Source organism: Copidosoma floridanum, unplaced genomic scaffold (assembly GCF_036245765.1).
Source record: "Copidosoma floridanum isolate Cflo_tuat_1 unplaced genomic scaffold, Cflo_Japanese_pri ptg000020l, whole genome shotgun sequence".
Lineage (NCBI taxonomy): Eukaryota > Metazoa > Arthropoda > Insecta > Hymenoptera > Encyrtidae > Copidosoma > Copidosoma floridanum.
Genome location: NW_028321897.1, coordinates 6,509,418 through 6,527,916, shown reverse-complemented (window position 1 = coordinate 6,527,916; position 18,499 = coordinate 6,509,418). Strand labels below are relative to the sequence as shown.

At 35.0% G+C, this 18,499-nt stretch overlaps 3 protein-coding genes across 3 annotated transcripts; all 3 read right to left on the bottom strand.

The window, feature by feature from the left end:
* Positions 1–1,392: 1,392 nt before the first annotated feature.
* Positions 1,393–4,258, bottom strand: LOC149374357 (adenosine deaminase-like). The gene is made up of 4 exons (XM_089593840.1): positions 4,079–4,258; positions 3,426–4,008; positions 3,005–3,325; positions 1,393–2,934 (listed from the first exon to the last, which is right to left on the bottom strand). Exons 1-4 carry the CDS (start codon positions 4,242–4,244, stop codon positions 2,532–2,534), a joined length of 1,473 nt encoding a protein of 490 aa, XP_089449966.1. The 5' UTR covers positions 4,245–4,258; the 3' UTR covers positions 1,393–2,531.
* Positions 4,259–6,143: 1,885 nt separating this feature from the next.
* On the bottom strand, positions 6,144–11,485 carry LOC106641376 (adenosine deaminase). The gene is made up of 5 exons (XM_014355786.2): positions 11,032–11,485; positions 8,608–9,028; positions 8,362–8,523; positions 7,756–8,076; positions 6,144–7,685 (listed from the first exon to the last, which is right to left on the bottom strand). Exons 1-5 carry the CDS (start codon positions 11,258–11,260, stop codon positions 7,283–7,285), a joined length of 1,536 nt encoding a protein of 511 aa, XP_014211272.2. The 5' UTR covers positions 11,261–11,485; the 3' UTR covers positions 6,144–7,282.
* An 820-nt stretch (positions 11,486–12,305) lies between these two features.
* On the bottom strand, positions 12,306–16,172 carry LOC106641381 (adenosine deaminase-like). Its single transcript, XM_014355792.2, has 4 exons — positions 15,475–16,172; positions 15,235–15,396; positions 14,832–15,152; positions 12,306–13,561 (listed from the first exon to the last, which is right to left on the bottom strand). Exons 1-4 carry the CDS (start codon positions 16,143–16,145, stop codon positions 13,168–13,170), a joined length of 1,548 nt encoding a protein of 515 aa, XP_014211278.2. The 5' UTR covers positions 16,146–16,172; the 3' UTR covers positions 12,306–13,167.
* Positions 16,173–18,499: the final 2,327 nt, after the last annotated feature.

Genomic DNA, 18,499 nt, shown 5'->3' with positions numbered 1-18,499 from the left:
TTTTAGAGTTAACTAGAGACCAAAAGGTATTCTTCAACTTTGAATAACGCATAAATTTAGGACACCCCAGCTATTAGTTGTCCATTGTCAACTAATAAATATTCACATTATATTATATGAGCAGTTTAATTGAGCGAAAAATAAGTGACAATAGAAATTTGTCTAAATCACTTAATCATAAACTGAATGTGTATAAAACTATTGAAATTAAATCATTAATATCGTTATATTTACAGCATGTTCCAACAGGTGAGTACAAATGACCTTATACTGCTCATAAAAGCTTTAAGAAAGAATATTCTGAACCGTACGTAGGTACCTCCAAAATGACGCATTTCGGTAAAACTCCGTCTGTTGTATCCTCGAATCACTCTTTCGTCATTGGTTGGCCAAAGTGCCATTAAAAATACTTATAGATAATGCTAATAGTTTTTTAAACTATGTTTCGATATACGTAAGATAATATATATATATGCTGCTGAGTCATGTCAGAATACTAAATAAAGGAAAATTTCTCTATCAGGTTTTAAATATATGTACAGCGTAACGGTTTAAATGTTTGTATAAAAGTACTTAGAAAATATTGAATATTTATTTTAACAAGAATATGAATACCAACAACTTTAGAATATGATCCATACACGTGGTAAATCTATTTTAGTTATTTCCAAGGCTATAATGATTAATTTTAAGTGAAATATTTGATTAATTTTTTTATATTGTTTCTGCAACAATATACTTTATTCTACAATTCATATGTTTGTATTGGAAACGTTAACTAAGTTAAAATCTTTTTTGAACTCTTTCAAAAACACTCCAGTAATAGTTATATAATAAAAACATTTTCATAATGTTTGAAGTTGACATTTGTTTTTTAAATCCAAATTTATTTACGTTTTCCAAAGACGGAATATTATTTCAATGTTAAGCTTAGAAAACACAAAAAATGTTTTGTCGGTACTATCAACGTGTAACCCCAATTTATCAAAGAAATTGAAAAACGAAATAAATCAATTTCTACACATAAATTTGCTATAGAGATGTATATAAATAATTTTTTCAATACATAAAATAGTTTTAAATAGGCTAGTTGAAAAATTACTAATAAACTATTAACGCAAGGCTTTTTAAATGATGCATGATATCGTTTACCACATATGTATTTACAAATTTTTTATTTTTATCATTAAAATGTAAACATGAAATTTAATAAATTTTTCTGTCTTAAAACAGGAACGAATAATAGTGAATCAAACGGATACTCGGTAAATAGTTTTCAAACAATAATTTCAAAAGATTATATTTCATACATAGTTTATTAAACTTAAAAATCTACTTGGATAGTTGAATTTTTTTTTTATGATTATTTTTTATGTATTTGACGTAATGATATTAATTCTCGCTCTCTTTAAGAATTAAAAATTGTTTGGTTATTAGGAAATCATTAAGAATTGTCACAATTATTTTAAAAATTATCACCTCGGGAAATACATTTGGTTTAAAAATACAATGTATTTTTTAATACAAAAAATTTTTAATAATAGTGACTTACACTTTAAGAAGTTTTTTGTCATCTGACTAACCTTACTGATATGAAGAAAAAAGTCTTAGCTCTCAGTAAAAAGTAAAAGGTTATTTGAACAATAAAACTATTCCTATGAGTGGTGAATAAACTAAATAAGTATGTAACTGTCATACAGTATGTATTAAGTCGGACAATTACGCACGTAGAAACCAGCAAATTATTTCTTATGTATGAAGTTCAATCTTTTACCATATAAAATGTTATTCGTAATTTTAAAAATAATATAGCTGTCTGATGCAGCACCTTCTTCTACGAAGAAACCAAACAATAAAATAAAAAATTATGTATATGTACAGGATATCTTTATTAAAAAAAAAAAAAAAACCTTATTACTCAACTGCGTATCAAGTGTCAGGTATAACATGATAATTTTCTGTTTTGCCGTTTAGCTTTAACATTTACGTTAGTTTGTAAAAAAAGCTCGTTATACAAGGAATTTTACACAATTAGCACCACGAAGTAGTTTATATTTGCTTCCATGTTATTTAGATATTATTAAAATATGTTGATGCATGATAAAAATCTGAGTATCTTAGTTGTCGACCTTAATTTGTTTACAGATTAAAAGTTAAATTATAAATTCTTAACGTAGCTATCAAAGTCCTGTAATTATCCACAGACATATATATTATTTAAGTTATATTTAGATTAAGTATATTGTTTTTTGTGCCGTGATTTATGCCTCATAATGATCACATATTTATATTGTAACTATTGTAAATCTAATATCAGTATCTGATTAAATAATAAAAAAATTGTCATCCAACTAAATATCTGTGATCTCAAAGCTTGAACAAAATCGCGTGAACGTAATAACATTTTCTTGTATTTTTTTTTTAATCCTTCGATAATCCCTATCTTGAATGTCTCTCCACGTAAGTATCATAATTAAATTACAACTATGCACACTTTGGTAGTACAACTGTTTGTCTTGTACATTAAATGGTCAAATCTTTTCTGTGTTGTCTCTCAGGTTCTTTAAATCAACAACAAACTTTTTCCAGCGTCTATCCCAAATCTCTTTGGCTTTTTTCTTCTGCACTACATTCATACTCGAGTACTCGATCGAATTGAGCGCGAGTTTCTTCAAAGCCCTGAGATCGGCACTGCGAGACATTATCCCGACAAAGGCTTCGTAGAAATCGTAACTCAATCCCTTGGCCTCCCACAGGCCAGGATCGTCATTTGACACCACGACCGGGTAATTGTTGGCAAAAAGTGCAGCTGCCGGATGGTTGCGGAGGTCCTTGACCAGACCCAGGACTTGATTGGAAATCGGCGACACCTCGATCGCTATGCTCTTGTCGCGCACCATTTCCATGACCTTCGGGTGCTTTAGCAGCGCAAACCTCCAAATGGAACAATCACATGTTACCACATCTGCATCTGATGGGGCAAAGAAAGAAAAAAAATATTTACCCGTGGCCGATCCTTTTGGTGTTGAGCAAAACAGCGTCGACGAGATTTTCATCCACACTCGTCCCGTACCAGTTGGTCTCGCCGGAGTGGAAGAACAGCTGGACATCGTTGCCGATCGAGCGCAGCCCCTCGGCAAACTCCACAAGGGGTTTGCCTTTGTCCTCCTGGCCGACGAGATCGAATCCGGCTATGAAGTCCGGGAATTCTCTTTTCAACTCCTTGGTTATTGTCAAAAATCCATCCAATTCGTCTTTATTGCATCTACGCGATGCAGAAATGATAACCTTCACTCCAACAAAGTCTTGATGATCATTTATGAATCTAAAAAAAAAGTAAAATACACTGTAACCCTAATGGTTCAACTATTGGGACTTTTTTAACAACATGTAACAGAGCCATTACAATATAACGATCCACTTACCGATCAACAACATTTTTAGTGATTCTCACTATCTCCATTTCATTGTACGTCGTACCATTGAGTTCATACAAACCAATTGGAAACATACGTAGTTCCACGTACCAAATGTTGTCGTTATACGAATCCAAAAGTCCTTGATAAATCATTTCCTCGTAAGCTGGCCTGTAGTTGAATAATGGTCTAATAAAAACAAAAATCGATCTAAACTTGTCCCAAACAGCATCATTGGACGAATAAGCTGATTTCAGATCGTCAATTGTAATAACTAGGTTTCGCTTGATTCTGCTGTCAACGTTTTTATCAACTTTGCGGATTTCGCTGAGAAGTTGCCATTGACACTCGTTGCTAGGTCTCTCGAAAAATTGAAGTCTCATACTGCCACCGTTTTCACAAATGTACAGGTGTGGCAGGTACGTGATTTTGTACAGAATAGAGTCCCAGGAGGCAAAAACTGAGCTGTGGGCATGGAGGATCGCGCCCTTTGGCATTTTTTGGATGATCTTAAAGATTGAAGATTCCCTAATTTTCTCAGCTACTTGGACAAAGTTTTGAGCCGGCAAGAACTTGGACGAATCTGTCAAAACTGTGAAAAAATTGTTTATTATTTTATTTTACAACACACGAGCGAACGAAACCTTGAATTTCATAAAAACCTGTATCTATCTCTCGGTGTTTGGCCTCCATCAAAATTTTATTAGCCCTCTCCTCTTGATCACTTAATACGAGATCACTGCCTAACATTAAGTTGAACTCATTCCTCGTAATTTCTTCTCGCACCTTCATGTAATCCTCAAACGAACTGAATGCGTGACAATACATATTTGCTATCAGTATATGAATTACCAACAGTAACATTAATCGTCCCTCAATGCTTATTTGGTTCTTCAAAATTTTTTTTCTAAAAGCAAAACGAAAAAGTGAAAGTTTCCTAGCCACGAAGAAAGTACTTGTGAAAATATGTAAGTAAAAGTATGAAAAATTCATTAGCCAACAATGTACGCGTATCCTTAAAAAATAGCCATCAATTGTTTACTTTACTCCTGATCGTGCTACAGCAATTATAAATACCTACCTATCAGTGCATAATATATTATTACAAATATATATTTTTTGAAAACTTGTTGAGGTAATAAAGATTTATTGTAATTTTAACTAACTTATATTGTTTATTGCACTATTCACATGGAGTTGACGTTGATATGTATGATGTAAGTTTACGTCATAGGAGAGAATAAATAAATACTTTTGACAAGTCAAAGCATAAATAAATCTCTAATTAATTTTTTTTTTTTTTTTCTTTTTTTTGCACATATAAAATACGAAAATTTTTAGAGTTAACTAGAGACCAAAAGGTATTCTTCAACTTTGAATAACGCATAAATTTAGGACACCCCAGCTATTAGTTGTCCATTGTCAACTAATAAATATTCACATTATATTATATGAGCAGTTTAATTGAGCGAAAAATAAGTGACAATAGAAATTTGTCTAAATCACTTAATCATAAACTGAATGTGTATAAAACTATTGAAATTAAATCATTAATATCGTTATATTTACAGCATGTTCCAACAGGTGAGTACAAATGACCTTATACTGCTCATAAAAGCTTTAAGAAAGAATATTCTGAACCGTACGTAGGTACCTCCAAAATGACGCATTTCGGTAAAACTCCGTCTGTTGTATCCTCGAATCACTCTTTCGTCATTGGTTGGCCAAAGTGCCATTAAAAATACTTATAGATAATGCTAATAGTTTTTTAAACTATGTTTCGATATACGTAAGATAATATATATATATGCTGCTGAGTCATGTCAGAATACTAAATAAAGGAAAATTTCTCTATCAGGTTTTAAATATATGTACAGCGTAACGGTTTAAATGTTTGTATAAAAGTACTTAGAAAATATTGAATATTTATTTTAACAAGAATATGAATACCAACAACTTTAGAATATGATCCATACACGTGGTAAATCTATTTTAGTTATTTCCAAGGCTATAATGATTAATTTTAAGTGAAATATTTGATTAATTTTTTTATATTGTTTCTGCAACAATATACTTTATTCTACAATTCATATGTTTGTATTGGAAACGTTAACTAAGTTAAAATCTTTTTTGAACTCTTTCAAAAACACTCCAGTAATAGTTATATAATAAAAACATTTTCATAATGTTTGAAGTTGACATTTGTTTTTTAAATCCAAATTTATTTACGTTTTCCAAAGACGGAATATTATTTCAATGTTAAGCTTAGAAAACACAAAAAATGTTTTGTCGGTACTATCAACGTGTAACCCCAATTTATCAAAGAAATTGAAAAACGAAATAAATCAATTTCTACACATAAATTTGCTATAGAGATGTATATAAATAATTTTTTCAATACATAAAATAGTTTTAAATAGGCTAGTTGAAAAATTACTAATAAACTATTAACGCAAGGCTTTTTAAATGATGCATGATATCGTTTACCACATATGTATTTACAAATTTTTTATTTTTATCATTAAAATGTAAACATGAAATTTAATAAATTTTTCTGTCTTAAAACAGGAACGAATAATAGTGAATCAAACGGATACTCGGTAAATAGTTTTCAAACAATAATTTCAAAAGATTATATTTCATACATAGTTTATTAAACTTAAAAATCTACTTGGATAGTTGAATTTTTTTTTTATGATTATTTTTTATGTATTTGACGTAATGATATTAATTCTCGCTCTCTTTAAGAATTAAAAATTGTTTGGTTATTAGGAAATCATTAAGAATTGTCACAATTATTTTAAAAATTATCACCTCGGGAAATACATTTGGTTTAAAAATACAATGTATTTTTTAATACAAAAAATTTTTAATAATAGTGACTTACACTTTAAGAAGTTTTTTGTCATCTGACTAACCTTACTGATATGAAGAAAAAAGTCTTAGCTCTCAGTAAAAAGTAAAAGGTTATTTGAACAATAAAACTATTCCTATGAGTGGTGAATAAACTAAATAAGTATGTAACTGTCATACAGTATGTATTAAGTCGGACAATTACGCACGTAGAAACCAGCAAATTATTTCTTATGTATGAAGTTCAATCTTTTACCATATAAAATGTTATTCGTAATTTTAAAAATAATATAGCTGTCTGATGCAGCACCTTCTTCTACGAAGAAACCAAACAATAAAATAAAAAATTATGTATATGTACAGGATATCTTTATTAAAAAAAAAAAAAAAACCTTATTACTCAACTGCGTATCAAGTGTCAGGTATAACATGATAATTTTCTGTTTTGCCGTTTAGCTTTAACATTTACGTTAGTTTGTAAAAAAAGCTCGTTATACAAGGAATTTTACACAATTAGCACCACGAAGTAGTTTATATTTGCTTCCATGTTATTTAGATATTATTAAAATATGTTGATGCATGATAAAAATCTGAGTATCTTAGTTGTCGACCTTAATTTGTTTACAGATTAAAAGTTAAATTATAAATTCTTAACGTAGCTATCAAAGTCCTGTAATTATCCACAGACATATATATTATTTAAGTTATATTTAGATTAAGTATATTGTTTTTTGTGCCGTGATTTATGCCTCATAATGATCACATATTTATATTGTAACTATTGTAAATCTAATATCAGTATCTGATTAAATAATAAAAAAATTGTCATCCAACTAAATATCTGTGATCTCAAAGCTTGAACAAAATCGCGTGAACGTAATAACATTTTCTTGTATTTTTTTTTTAATCCTTCGATAATCCCTATCTTGAATGTCTCTCCACGTAAGTATCATAATTAAATTACAACTATGCACACTTTGGTAGTACAACTGTTTGTCTTGTACATTAAATGGTCAAATCTTTTCTGTGTTGTCTCTCAGGTTCTTTAAATCAACAACAAACTTTTTCCAGCGTCTATCCCAAATCTCTTTGGCTTTTTTCTTCTGCACTACATTCATACTCGAGTACTCGATCGAATTGAGCGCGAGTTTCTTCAAAGCCCTGAGATCGGCACTGCGAGACATTATCCCGACAAAGGCTTCGTAGAAATCGTAACTCAATCCCTTGGCCTCCCACAGGCCAGGATCGTCATTTGACACCACGACCGGGTAATTGTTGGCAAAAAGTGCAGCTGCCGGATGGTTGCGGAGGTCCTTGACCAGACCCAGGACTTGATTGGAAATCGGCGACACCTCGATCGCTATGCTCTTGTCGCGCACCATTTCCATGACCTTCGGGTGCTTTAGCAGCGCAAACCTCCAAATGGAACAATCACATGTTACCACATCTGCATCTGATGGGGCAAAGAAAGAAAAAAAATATTTACCCGTGGCCGATCCTTTTGGTGTTGAGCAAAACAGCGTCGACGAGATTTTCATCCACACTCGTCCCGTACCAGTTGGTCTCGCCGGAGTGGAAGAACAGCTGGACATCGTTGCCGATCGAGCGCAGCCCCTCGGCAAACTCCACAAGGGGTTTGCCTTTGTCCTCCTGGCCGACGAGATCGAATCCGGCTATGAAGTCCGGGAGTTCCCTTTTCAGCTCTTCAGCTATCTTCAAGTACTCGTTGAACTCGATTTTCTTGCAGTTGCGCAACGGAGCGTAGATCAGCTTCACGCCTACAAAGTCTGGGTAGTCTTTGAGGAATCTAAATGGTGAAATAATTATTTTAATCACCACACGAGTCACTGAGGTGTACTACAATATCATTGTTTGATGGATCGAGAGAAAACTACGTGAAGGAAAAAGCTGATGAATATTTGCTTTAATTTAAATAACTTTCAAGAAATTGTTTTAAAAAATCAACACTCGCTTACGTGTTATTCGCAATCGCTTTATTCATCTACAAAAAAATTAATTCAATAATATTTAAAGATCATCCAATCGCGATTAGATAATCTGCTGTAAAATCGGTATGTGTATACATGCTTACCTGTCGGTGACTTTTTTGTAAATTTTTGCCACCTCCACATTTTCATACTTCGTACCATTGAGATCGTACAACGTTGGCAAAGTCGTCCTTAATTCAAGATAGAGTACGTTGTCATTGTAAAATTCCAAAAGTCCTTGGTAAAAGTGATCTTCGTAGATCGGTCTGGAGAAAAAGTCATTAATCTTGCTATCATCAAAAATGTTGACTCGTCGTTTCTACGATTTACTCGTGCACGAAAAAACTCACCTGTACGTCAAAAAAGGAGTGATAAATATAAAAATCGACATGAACTTCTCCCAAGCCGCGTCACTATCTGGATAGGCCAGTTCAGAATTTTCACTGTTCATCGTCATTTTCTGTCGAATTTTACGATCGACATCGTTACGTTTTTCACGTAAATCTCCAAGCAGAGTCCAGTTGCAGGTATGGTCGGGCTTGTCAAAAAACCGGAGCTTCGGATCTCTATCGATGTCGCAAACGTACAAATCCGGCCGGTAAGTGATGTTATTCAGGACGTAGTACATCGAGACAATAGCTGTGTCATGGGCATGAAGGATGGAGCCTTTGGGCATTTTTTGGATTATTTTGAACACCGCGGACCGACGGATCTTCTCAGCTGCCACGAAGAAATTCTGCGATGGCAGGAACTCGGACGGTTTTTTGCATCCTAGAATATAATTTTATGATTACTTACGTTAAAAATCCATATTAACGACAAATGGTCGTGGTTTGGAAAGTTACGGTCAGCTTCTTATTATTGCAGTTGAGTAAAATTTTCTACATGATTCAACATCTTAAATCATTTTGGATGTACATCTGTTTCAATTACGAAACTTCAGTTTGACTTACGGAATAAAAAAAATTTTTTCTATTAATACTTCTTTATCTAATCGTACCGTCACCTATAAAAATTAGTGTTTTCGTTGCACTTTGAAGATTAACTGTAAATTAATAGTACACTACTCACCTTAGGTAAGTCACCTAAATTAGGAAAATAAAGAATGTACGGAGGAACACCGAGGGATTCTTTGTTTCCTCCCGTGGGTTTTAACGATTTTTCACCAATCCTGCGCCGAGAGAAGGGATTTCCGTTCCGCGAAGCGTAAGGAACGTTCCTTCTGTCGGCACAGTATATGCCGAGAAAAACATACTTCGATATATTTCGTTTGACTTTATTTTAACAACTTTTTGTTTGGTCTTTATTAAACACAATTCTCAACAGCAACAAAATCTCTTGGCATAGTAGAATTACATTAAAGTTTTTGTTAACGTTTAAAAAAAATGGAAAAGCTTCATTATGTACAACAAAATTGTTTTCCATTGAAGTTTGAAAATACTTTGTACAAAAGGCTGTGTTACACTTCACCGATGTGAAAGTAACAGATTTACATAACGATAATTTTACTGGTTGGAAGCGTAACAATTAATTATGTAGTCTTTTATTTAAAGGTCAAAGAACTGGACAGTGCAAGCTACACTACCTGATTAGAAATTGAAGCATATGATCAAGCAATTAATTACTTTCGATCCATTATGCATTAATTTTTTAATTGACTTGTTTATTGATTATGGACTTTTTTTAAATTTTATTTATGTGACATGGATTGGTTTTGGTAGTTAAATTTTGTATTTCTCATCAGATACATCAATTAGTTCCCCAAAAAAAATCCTATTTGCGAAACTGATAACGGCGATCGGGTCGCATTGGCTTCAACGGAAAGCTAACAATCCCTACGAAAACTAGTTTTCACAATAATGGCACCTCTCTGGGTATTTCCCCTCAACTAATTACGCCTTCCTCCCTCGCTAGAGAAGAATATTTCTCACTGGGCGTACGTAATTTATGACGTACTTTATTTTCATTTACATCATAAAACAGAAAAGTATGCAGCTACGAAGGATTTTATTTTTAAAATTTTTCCCGAGTAAAAAAAAAAATTTTGTAAAAAGAACTGTTTACGTTAGTTATCCATTGAATGCTTGTAGCAAAAAATATTGTTTGTAATAAGTAGATACTTGATATAAATCTAGCTAAGTAATGATTACAATATTGTAAATACACATGGGTTTCCCCAGATATTACACTTTTTCCTTGAATTGATAATTGAATAGGTTTGAAATCAATTTAATTTTTCAAAAATCGATTGTTATCGTCAACGACTTACTGTTTGCGCAAAAATTTTTCTTGCTTCGAATAATGATTCCAAGGATATGATTATTACCCACGTTGAACGCTTTCAATAATCTTATCGTTGTCTTTAACAAAAACTATACGTTTTTATGAGTAATGAAAAAATAAAGGTTTTTTGATTGCAATTCATAAGAATCATAATATTGCCGTGAGAAGATAAGGCGCGTCCCACGTGTTCAAAATAATCTATTTGACCAAACATTCGGTAATAAGATTCAGTAAAAAGGAATGTCCACGAGGCTTGTTTGAACTTGCGATATGACTATCAACCACGTGGGGGTGTTCAATCATTTTTACCACTATATCTATCCGTATACAATGCAAATAGACCCGATAGACACCTGACAAAATATCCTCGGATAAATCGAATTCACCCTTCCCTGGTGTAATTTCAATAAAAAATTAAAAAATATTTTTTTAATCGAGCCACACCAAAAAAATCGAGAAAAAATAATAATAGTAATAACAATTCAACCAACCGTCATCGATTTCAGCACGCTTTGCCTTCATGAGGACTTGGTTGGCGGCCTGTTCCCAGTCCTCGAGTTCGAAATCACCACCAAAGGTCCTGTGCTGCTCGTGCTTCAGAAAATCGTTCCTCAATTTCCAATAGTCCTCGACAACCGGTTGGTTCACCACGACGTATCCCAACACCGCGACGATCGCCAACAACACGACCAGCAGGGAACACGAAGTTTTGTAATTCATAATTATTCAAAAAGCAAGCGATTTAGAAAAAAAAAAAAAAAAACAAATGACAAACAGATACAAAAAGTCGTTTTGAAAATTATAATAGGCGATTGGCCGATGATTGACATCAGTCGAGACACGCGAGCCGACTGAGGAGAGCAGAGCTTTATTGCCCGGGTACTTGTATGTGAATGATGAGAAAAAGAAAGAACTGGCGAATGGGAGAGAGCAAAGCACAATGTATATATATACATAAACACACATATATATAAATATGCGAAAGAGGGGCAAGTGTGTCCGCTCACGTTCTTCGTCGTCAATTAGCCGTACATATGTGCGGAGCCCGCTGGAACCGATATATAGCGTGACGCGCTTTGAAAGAGAAGGCCCGCATGCTGAAGAAGTGCGTTGTTGTTGGGAATATAATATATATATATATGAATGCGTTAGATGCTAGCGCACGATCTGTATGTGTATACAATAAACGATCGTGATTAGATGAGTGTCTCATGAGCACACGTGGTTGCTGTAAGTATAATATATGTAAGTCATAAAAGTAAGTAGCGGCTAATCGCGCGAGTGTACGATCGCATTTTTGTGAAAAAGCAAAGACGAGGATCGAGAAAGAGAACTCTATGTTCGCTACAAGGCGGTGTTGTTGTTGATTGGCAAGTATTTATTAGGATGTGTGTTTTTTTCTTACGAGCCAGATTTTTTTTTTTTTTTTTTTTTTTTTTTTTTTTTTTTTTTTTTTTTTTTTTTTCTACAAACATTAAAAAGTTCATACCGATCTCTGTGAAGTGTTTAAATTATCGAGCCAATCAATGGACAGTATGGGAGATCACGAAAATAGATGCCATCGGATTCTGCGAAGTGCGTCACTGTGGCACGAAGCTTTTCTCCTCAATTAAAATAACTTGGACGAGTCGCGCGTGCAAATTCTTTGCACCGATATCGGAAATATTTTATGTATACAAGAGCTCTTTTTTTTTTTTTGGGAAATCATTTGAAAATATATATATATATTTTTTTTTTCAAATTCGGGATGAGGAAAAAACAATAGTTACACTATTTTAATTAACGTTTTATTAAATTTTTATAATTTATAAAATCATAAAGCATCAATTGTACTAGCTAGGATGTACCTACAAAACAACACTTTACCCCCAAAAAAAATACAAGGGAAAATACACGAGTTCGGCATATAGCACGTGTACTGAGTCTTGTTTAGAACATTGAACACAAATCTAAAGACCAAATTTCTCCATCACGTGACTATTTTCTACGCTTATTTTTGTTTGGGGGCTTCTTTTTCAAAAAATTGTAACGCAAATCGGTAATTTGGGCTTTGGATTCAAGTTCAACTTGGGGGGAACAAAACATCTAGTACACGTTACATTGTACCGTTCTTGTGTAAACACATATTATATCTTACTCTATTTTACTCTTTGGTCCTGTATATACTTAATCTTCGCGAGATTTTTTTATTGCCGACACCCGTTAAAATATAAAAAACAATTTAACATATTGAGTTATCATTTTATCCCACAACCGTCACAATACATCAATTTATAACCTACGTAACATACACTTATTGTATGTGAATATCTTTTTATAAAATTATAAAGGTATGAATAATTTTTTTAAATAAAACAAACGATTACACAGTAAATTATCGCAGTAAAAACTTTCTATGATTTTTGTCGTCTTCGTGGCAAGTAAAAACAAAAAAAAAAACAACAAAAATCTCGTATGGATTAAAAAACACGGAAAAATCCCTAAAACGCACACAAACACGTAATTAAATAAAACGTAAAAAAAAAAAAAATAAAAAATAAATACACCGAAAAATATTTTTACAAAAACGAGTTTAAAAAAGGGTAAAGCGTAGGTATGTGATATCTCGCTCGAACGAGCCGTGGAAATCACTGATGATCCTGGCCACTCGCAATCTCAAGGACGAACCTCCTCCAGCGCCGGCTCCAAACGTCAAGGGCCACGAGCTTCTCCGAGTCGTTGAAGCTGCTGTACTCTATGGAGTTGAGGGCTAATTGTTTGAGAGCTCGGAGATCGGCCCTACCCGACATGATGCCGACGAAGGTCTCGTAAAAGTCGAAGCTCAGCGCTCGAGCGCCCCAAAAGCCGGGGTCGTCGCTCGACACGACGAGGGGCAGGTCTCGGGTGAACAGGTAACAGGCCGGATGGTTGCGCATGTCCTTGACGAGTTTGAGCATCTGGTTGGAGATCGGTAGGATCTCGATGGCTATTCGTTTCATCTCGATGAGCTCCATCAGCGCCGGGTGTTTCATCAAGGCGTACCTGTATACGTACATCAAAAGTATACAAAGTCTTTGTTGGTGGTGTGAGCGCAGGGTGGGCATTTTTTTACAATAAACGCATGCAACGTCTTCAAAATTTATAACTGCTTCTTTATCATACTGTGGATTGCCTATTAAATGGTATAATTTATTACATGAGGGACTAAGCTATTTCATGACGGTTCTTAGCAGGCGTGTGGCTTTTTAATTTTTTTTCATGTATATCATTAATGGTAAGAACAAATTTTTTTCCTTCAGTACCGATAAAAGCGTGCAAATAGTACATTACGATACTAGTGCGCGAGGAAGGCGATGACATGGGAAACGTGAGGGACCAAGACGATTTATTGTAGTTGAAAATAAAATATGCACCATCTATCCTTACTACAAACTAGACTTTGGCACTATTGTAACATGGATTTATGAATTTTTTTTTTTTTTTTTTTTTTTTTTTTTCGTGGCTTAAATTGCATTATACTTTTTACTAAAGAAGCGCGTGTATCAATCACCTAATACAACTTTTCGACACATCATGCGCGGGGACCTCGATTATGAGCCATCTAATGTAGCTCTAAAAATCTCGACGTACCTAGGTACACACGCACGATGTGTCGAAAAGTTGTATTAGGTGATTGATACACACGCGTCAGTTCGCACACGAGCGCCAGCGAGTAAAAAAGTATATAAATATTTTATTTCTAGTAAAATTAATAGCGATAAAGAGTAGATTGCACTTATCTGCTAGAAAAAAATTCTTTAGTAAAAAGTATAATGCACTTTAAGCTACGAAAAAAAAAAAAAAAAAAAAAAAAATTCATAAATCCATGTTACAATAGTGCCAAAGTCTAGTTTGTAGTAAGGATAGATGGTGCATATTTTATTTTCAACTACAATAAATCGTCTCGGTCCTTCACGTTTGCCATATCATAAAAATGGTAATAACGATTTGGCACTCCATGTATGGGCAATTTGGCGCGAATGGAGTCCAAAAGTAATTTTTAGTCAAATAACGCTTCGACACGACTATACATTACAACCGGGTTTTTCAAGAATTACGCCGTTTTTAAAGCTTCATGTTTCACGGTCAACAAATATTTGTACACACAAAGGTTGTAAATAAGCCTACAGCGCGTTATCATTGTGAATCAAAACAATTTTAGATTTATATTTACACAGCGAGGAAACGATAACAACAGCAGCAGCAGCAGCAGCAGCAACACCACAGTTACCCTTATCGAATGAGATATAATGACAATAACCATCCAACTTACCCGTGGCCGATCCTCTTGGTGTTGAGCAGCGCGGCGTCGACGAGATTCTCATCCATGGCCAGGCCGTTCCAGTTGGTCTCGCCGGCGTGGAAGAAAAACTGCGTCTCCGTCCCAAGAGCCAGCAACTCGCGCAAAAAATCCTTGAGCGGCCGGCCGACGTCCTCCTGGCCGATCAGGTCGAAGCCGACCACGTGGTTCGGGTACGCGCGGCGCAGGGACCGAAAAACCCGGGTGTAGCCCTGAAAGGCCGACAGCTCGACTTTGCGCCGGCGCGAATAGATCCACTTGACCCCCACAAAGTCCGGATGGTCGCGCTTGAATCTGCGATTATTCACATACGTATACATAATATCATACACGGATTACGTGTGTGAATACAATTACGTCAGTGGCGGCGGCTTACCGATCGACGACTCTGTTGTAGATACCGATCACCTGCAAGTGGTCGTGCTCGTGGCCGTTAAGTTCGTAAAGGGAGGAAAAACTCGTGCGTATCTCGACGAACTGCACGTTGTCCTCGTAAAGCTCCTCCAGCAGGTGGTACAAAAAGTCCTCGTAGGCTGGCCTGGCCGCGACAGAATTGGTTATTATCGTTACTTTGACCACCGAACGTAGGAAAGGAAAAAAAAAAAAAGAAAAAAACCTGTAAGTCACGAGAGGCTTGACAAAGTCAAAGATACCCTCGAACCTCTTCCAGGCGTCCCTGGCGCCCCTCGGGGTCTTCCGGGGATCGGGTTCAAACATGGTCAGGGCCTCGGCGATCCTGCGATCGATCGTCGGGTCCTTTCTCCTAAGCGCGTCCAGCAGCTCCCAGCGACAACGGTCCTCCCCCGTGCTCTCGGGCAGCTTAGCGAAGAACCTCATCCGCACGATGGTAGAGGGTCCCCGGCACGCGTAGAGGTTCGGCCTTCGGGTGATGTTGTGGAGGATAAAGGGCCGCGAGGCGGAGGCCGACAGGTGGGCGTGCAACAGGCCAGCCTTGGGCATGCGCCTGATGGCTTGGTAGACCCGGGACTGCTCGATGAGGCCCGAGACGGCCAGAAAGTTCCTCGAGGGGAGGAAGCTCCGCGGGTCCTTGGTCCCTGCCCTCAGCTCTTGGCGCTTGTACCTCATGAGGACCTCGTTCGCACGGCGCTCGGTCTCGTCGAGCAGGATTTTCGAGCCAAAGTACATGGACCGCTCCTCGTCGAGGATGCTGTTCCTCTGGGCGAAGTAGCTCGACAGGTCTTGGCTGCTCACTTCGTTGGAGTCGGTGCTTTTTGATACGAACAGCACCAGAAAGCACAGGAGAGCCGTGCCACTGGGACAGGACATGTTGGCCGCTTTTGCACTTCACGAGGGACTGTGCGACTTATTTTGTAGGACTATAGGTTTCAGGGCCAGACATTGTCAAGTTGCGTTCGTTTGATTCATACGTGTCTGTGTGTATATATATATATACAACATATGTGTGTACATTTTTATACACGTGTGTCTATATACATATTATATTGGTGTATGAATTCTTGGTAAAAGAAGTGACGGTGATAAGTACACATAATACGTGATGGAAAATGTAAATTCGTTGGGGAATGTAGGGTATACGAGTGTATATTGCGTTGAAATGATCCATCGGTAGAGTTTGTTTTTTCACCATCGTTTATTCATTTCGGTAAAAATGCTCGCAAAGGAGTTGACGGTACACTCATTGGATTATTGGTTTACTCATTTATTGATTTGCTTGTGTTTATACGTTTTTTAAGATTAAACCACTTGTTTTCGGTGAAAGTACATAAAGTATGGTTATTGCGATGCTCGTGACCAAATTAAATTACAATTGACGCTTAGCACTTTGATGATTCAAAAAAAAAAAAGGGTAAGGTTCTTCTACGTGTTTCATTGTCTAGTAAATTTCATCTCCCGTTATTTCGTGAACATCGTTAAACCATATCTATACAAACCACACGCACACACGCGTCTTATATTATTGTGATGTAACAAATACAAAAAACGAGTACTTCGCCGTGTTCGTTGGTTTGTTTTTTAAAAACTATCTAAATAATTTTTGCCTCTTGTGTGAAAAATATCAAACACATACATATATGTATATAAAATCCGTCTAAAATCCCTAGAGATAACCGACGTATATAAATATACAAACAAATATTTAACTTTCAGTTCGCACGGAAAAATTTTATTTCGTTATAGTTTTTTTGTTTTTTATTTTTATTCTTTGTATGTTTATAATTAATTATTCAGACCTTTGGTTCCACGTTTGGAAATTGAAAGCAAAAATGCGTATATATTACGTGAAAATCGTACGATTCTCACTATCTATGTTTAGAGTTATCCGAGTGTCGAGAAAAAAAAAACAAGAAAACAAAAAAAAGTGTTTAACAGAGCGTGTGCCATCAATTCAAATAATGCACACATGAAAATCTGAGCTATCAACAACAATTGGACTAAGACACTGTTTCTTTTATTACACCTCACGTTTTTTTTTTTTTTTTTTTTTTTTTTTTTTGTCTATCCTATCCATTGTACGCATAAAACTGCGTCAAGCCAACGTTGCAACGAAAAAAAACCTTTGTTAAAACCAAGGCTTCCTATAATATATAATCTATCTGATTGAGCTTACATTCAAACTGTGACGGTTAAGCAAACAGAGTCAAGCTGAGTCCATAAATTCAATAAATAAGAACAATTACATTGCAGACTAAACGTTTTTCATGGAGCTTTTGAATTATGCATGTGATAAAAAAAATTTTATACTATCGACAAGACTCTGTTTTCTTAGCACGATTGTGTCACGTGTTGTTACAAATGCAAGCAACAAAGTGTGTACAAGTTCAAGCCACAGGCTCGTCTTTGCTTCTCAAATTTGCCTCTCGTAGCGTCAAAATGTATACTTATAAGCATACATTCACTTCATAATACACTACACGCACATATATATATGTATAAACGTATTTCTATATGGTCAAAAAATAATTTAATGAAAAATATGACTCAGCAAAATTCCCACAGTTGATTTTCCTATTTTATCAGAAATTAAAAATTGAAATTGTCAAGTGTAGAATAAAAATATGATATATTGTTTTACGGAATTTGATTTTTAAGTCAACTTTTTTGAAAAAACGATAATGAACATACGTACATAGTAAAAATTAAGGACCGCTTGGTCAATTTGTTTATTTACAACTTCACTCAAAGGATACCTCATTAATAATGTATCTTGAATAAATAATTTCTAAATTTATTCAATCATTTGGTGGTAAATTATTTTAAAAACGGACGTTTCTTGTACGTAAAATGTTTTTTTTTTTTTTTTTTTTCATTTCCATTGTTGTAATAATGGAAATTGAAGAAAATGCATAAAAGTCCATCATTTTTTCATACTCATATTTCGTATTTTAAATAATAATTTCAGTTTAAAACTAAATATGATGATGGATCATTAGGAGCGCGAACACTCCTCGATCAGCCTCAAGTTTCACATCAATGATCAATGGAATAATTACGATCGAGCTATTTAAATCTACAGACTCGGAGGAGCACGATGGAATGATCCAATCACTAATATTAATTCAACATCGAGAAAATTTTTGTATGTAAACAAAGAATTACGCACATGTGATCAACGCAATTCGTTATTGTTCCATCCCAAAACTTAAATCATTGATAATCAC

Bases quoted from the DNA above. Each gene is read 5' to 3' on its own strand.
- LOC149374357 (XM_089593840.1), bottom strand. From the start codon at position 4,244: ATGTATTGTCACGCATTCAGTTCGTTTGAGGATTACATGAAGGTGCGA. The intron at 4,009-4,078 runs GTTTTTATGAAA...ATTTTTTCACAG, and splicing joins ACACCGAGAGATAGATACAG to TTTTGACAGATTCGTCCAAG. The intron at 3,326-3,425 runs GTAAGTGGATCG...CTTTTTTTTTAG, and splicing joins ACTAAAAATGTTGTTGATCG to ATTCATAAATGATCATCAAG.
- LOC106641376 (XM_014355786.2), bottom strand. From the start codon at position 11,260: ATGAATTACAAAACTTCGTGTTCCCTGCTGGTCGTGTTGTTGGCGATC. The intron at 9,029-11,031 runs GTTGGTTGAATT...ATTATATTCTAG, and splicing joins GCGTGCTGAAATCGATGACG to GATGCAAAAAACCGTCCGAG. The intron at 8,077-8,361 runs GTAAGCATGTAT...TTCACCATTTAG, and splicing joins TACAAAAAAGTCACCGACAG to ATTCCTCAAAGACTACCCAG.
- LOC106641381 (XM_014355792.2), bottom strand. From the start codon at position 16,145: ATGTCCTGTCCCAGTGGCACGGCTCTCCTGTGCTTTCTGGTGCTGTTC. The intron at 15,397-15,474 runs GTTTTTTTCTTT...TGTCGCGGCCAG, and splicing joins AAGCCTCTCGTGACTTACAG to GCCAGCCTACGAGGACTTTT. The intron at 13,562-14,831 runs GTAAGTTGGATG...GTACGTATACAG, and splicing joins ACCAAGAGGATCGGCCACGG to GTACGCCTTGATGAAACACC.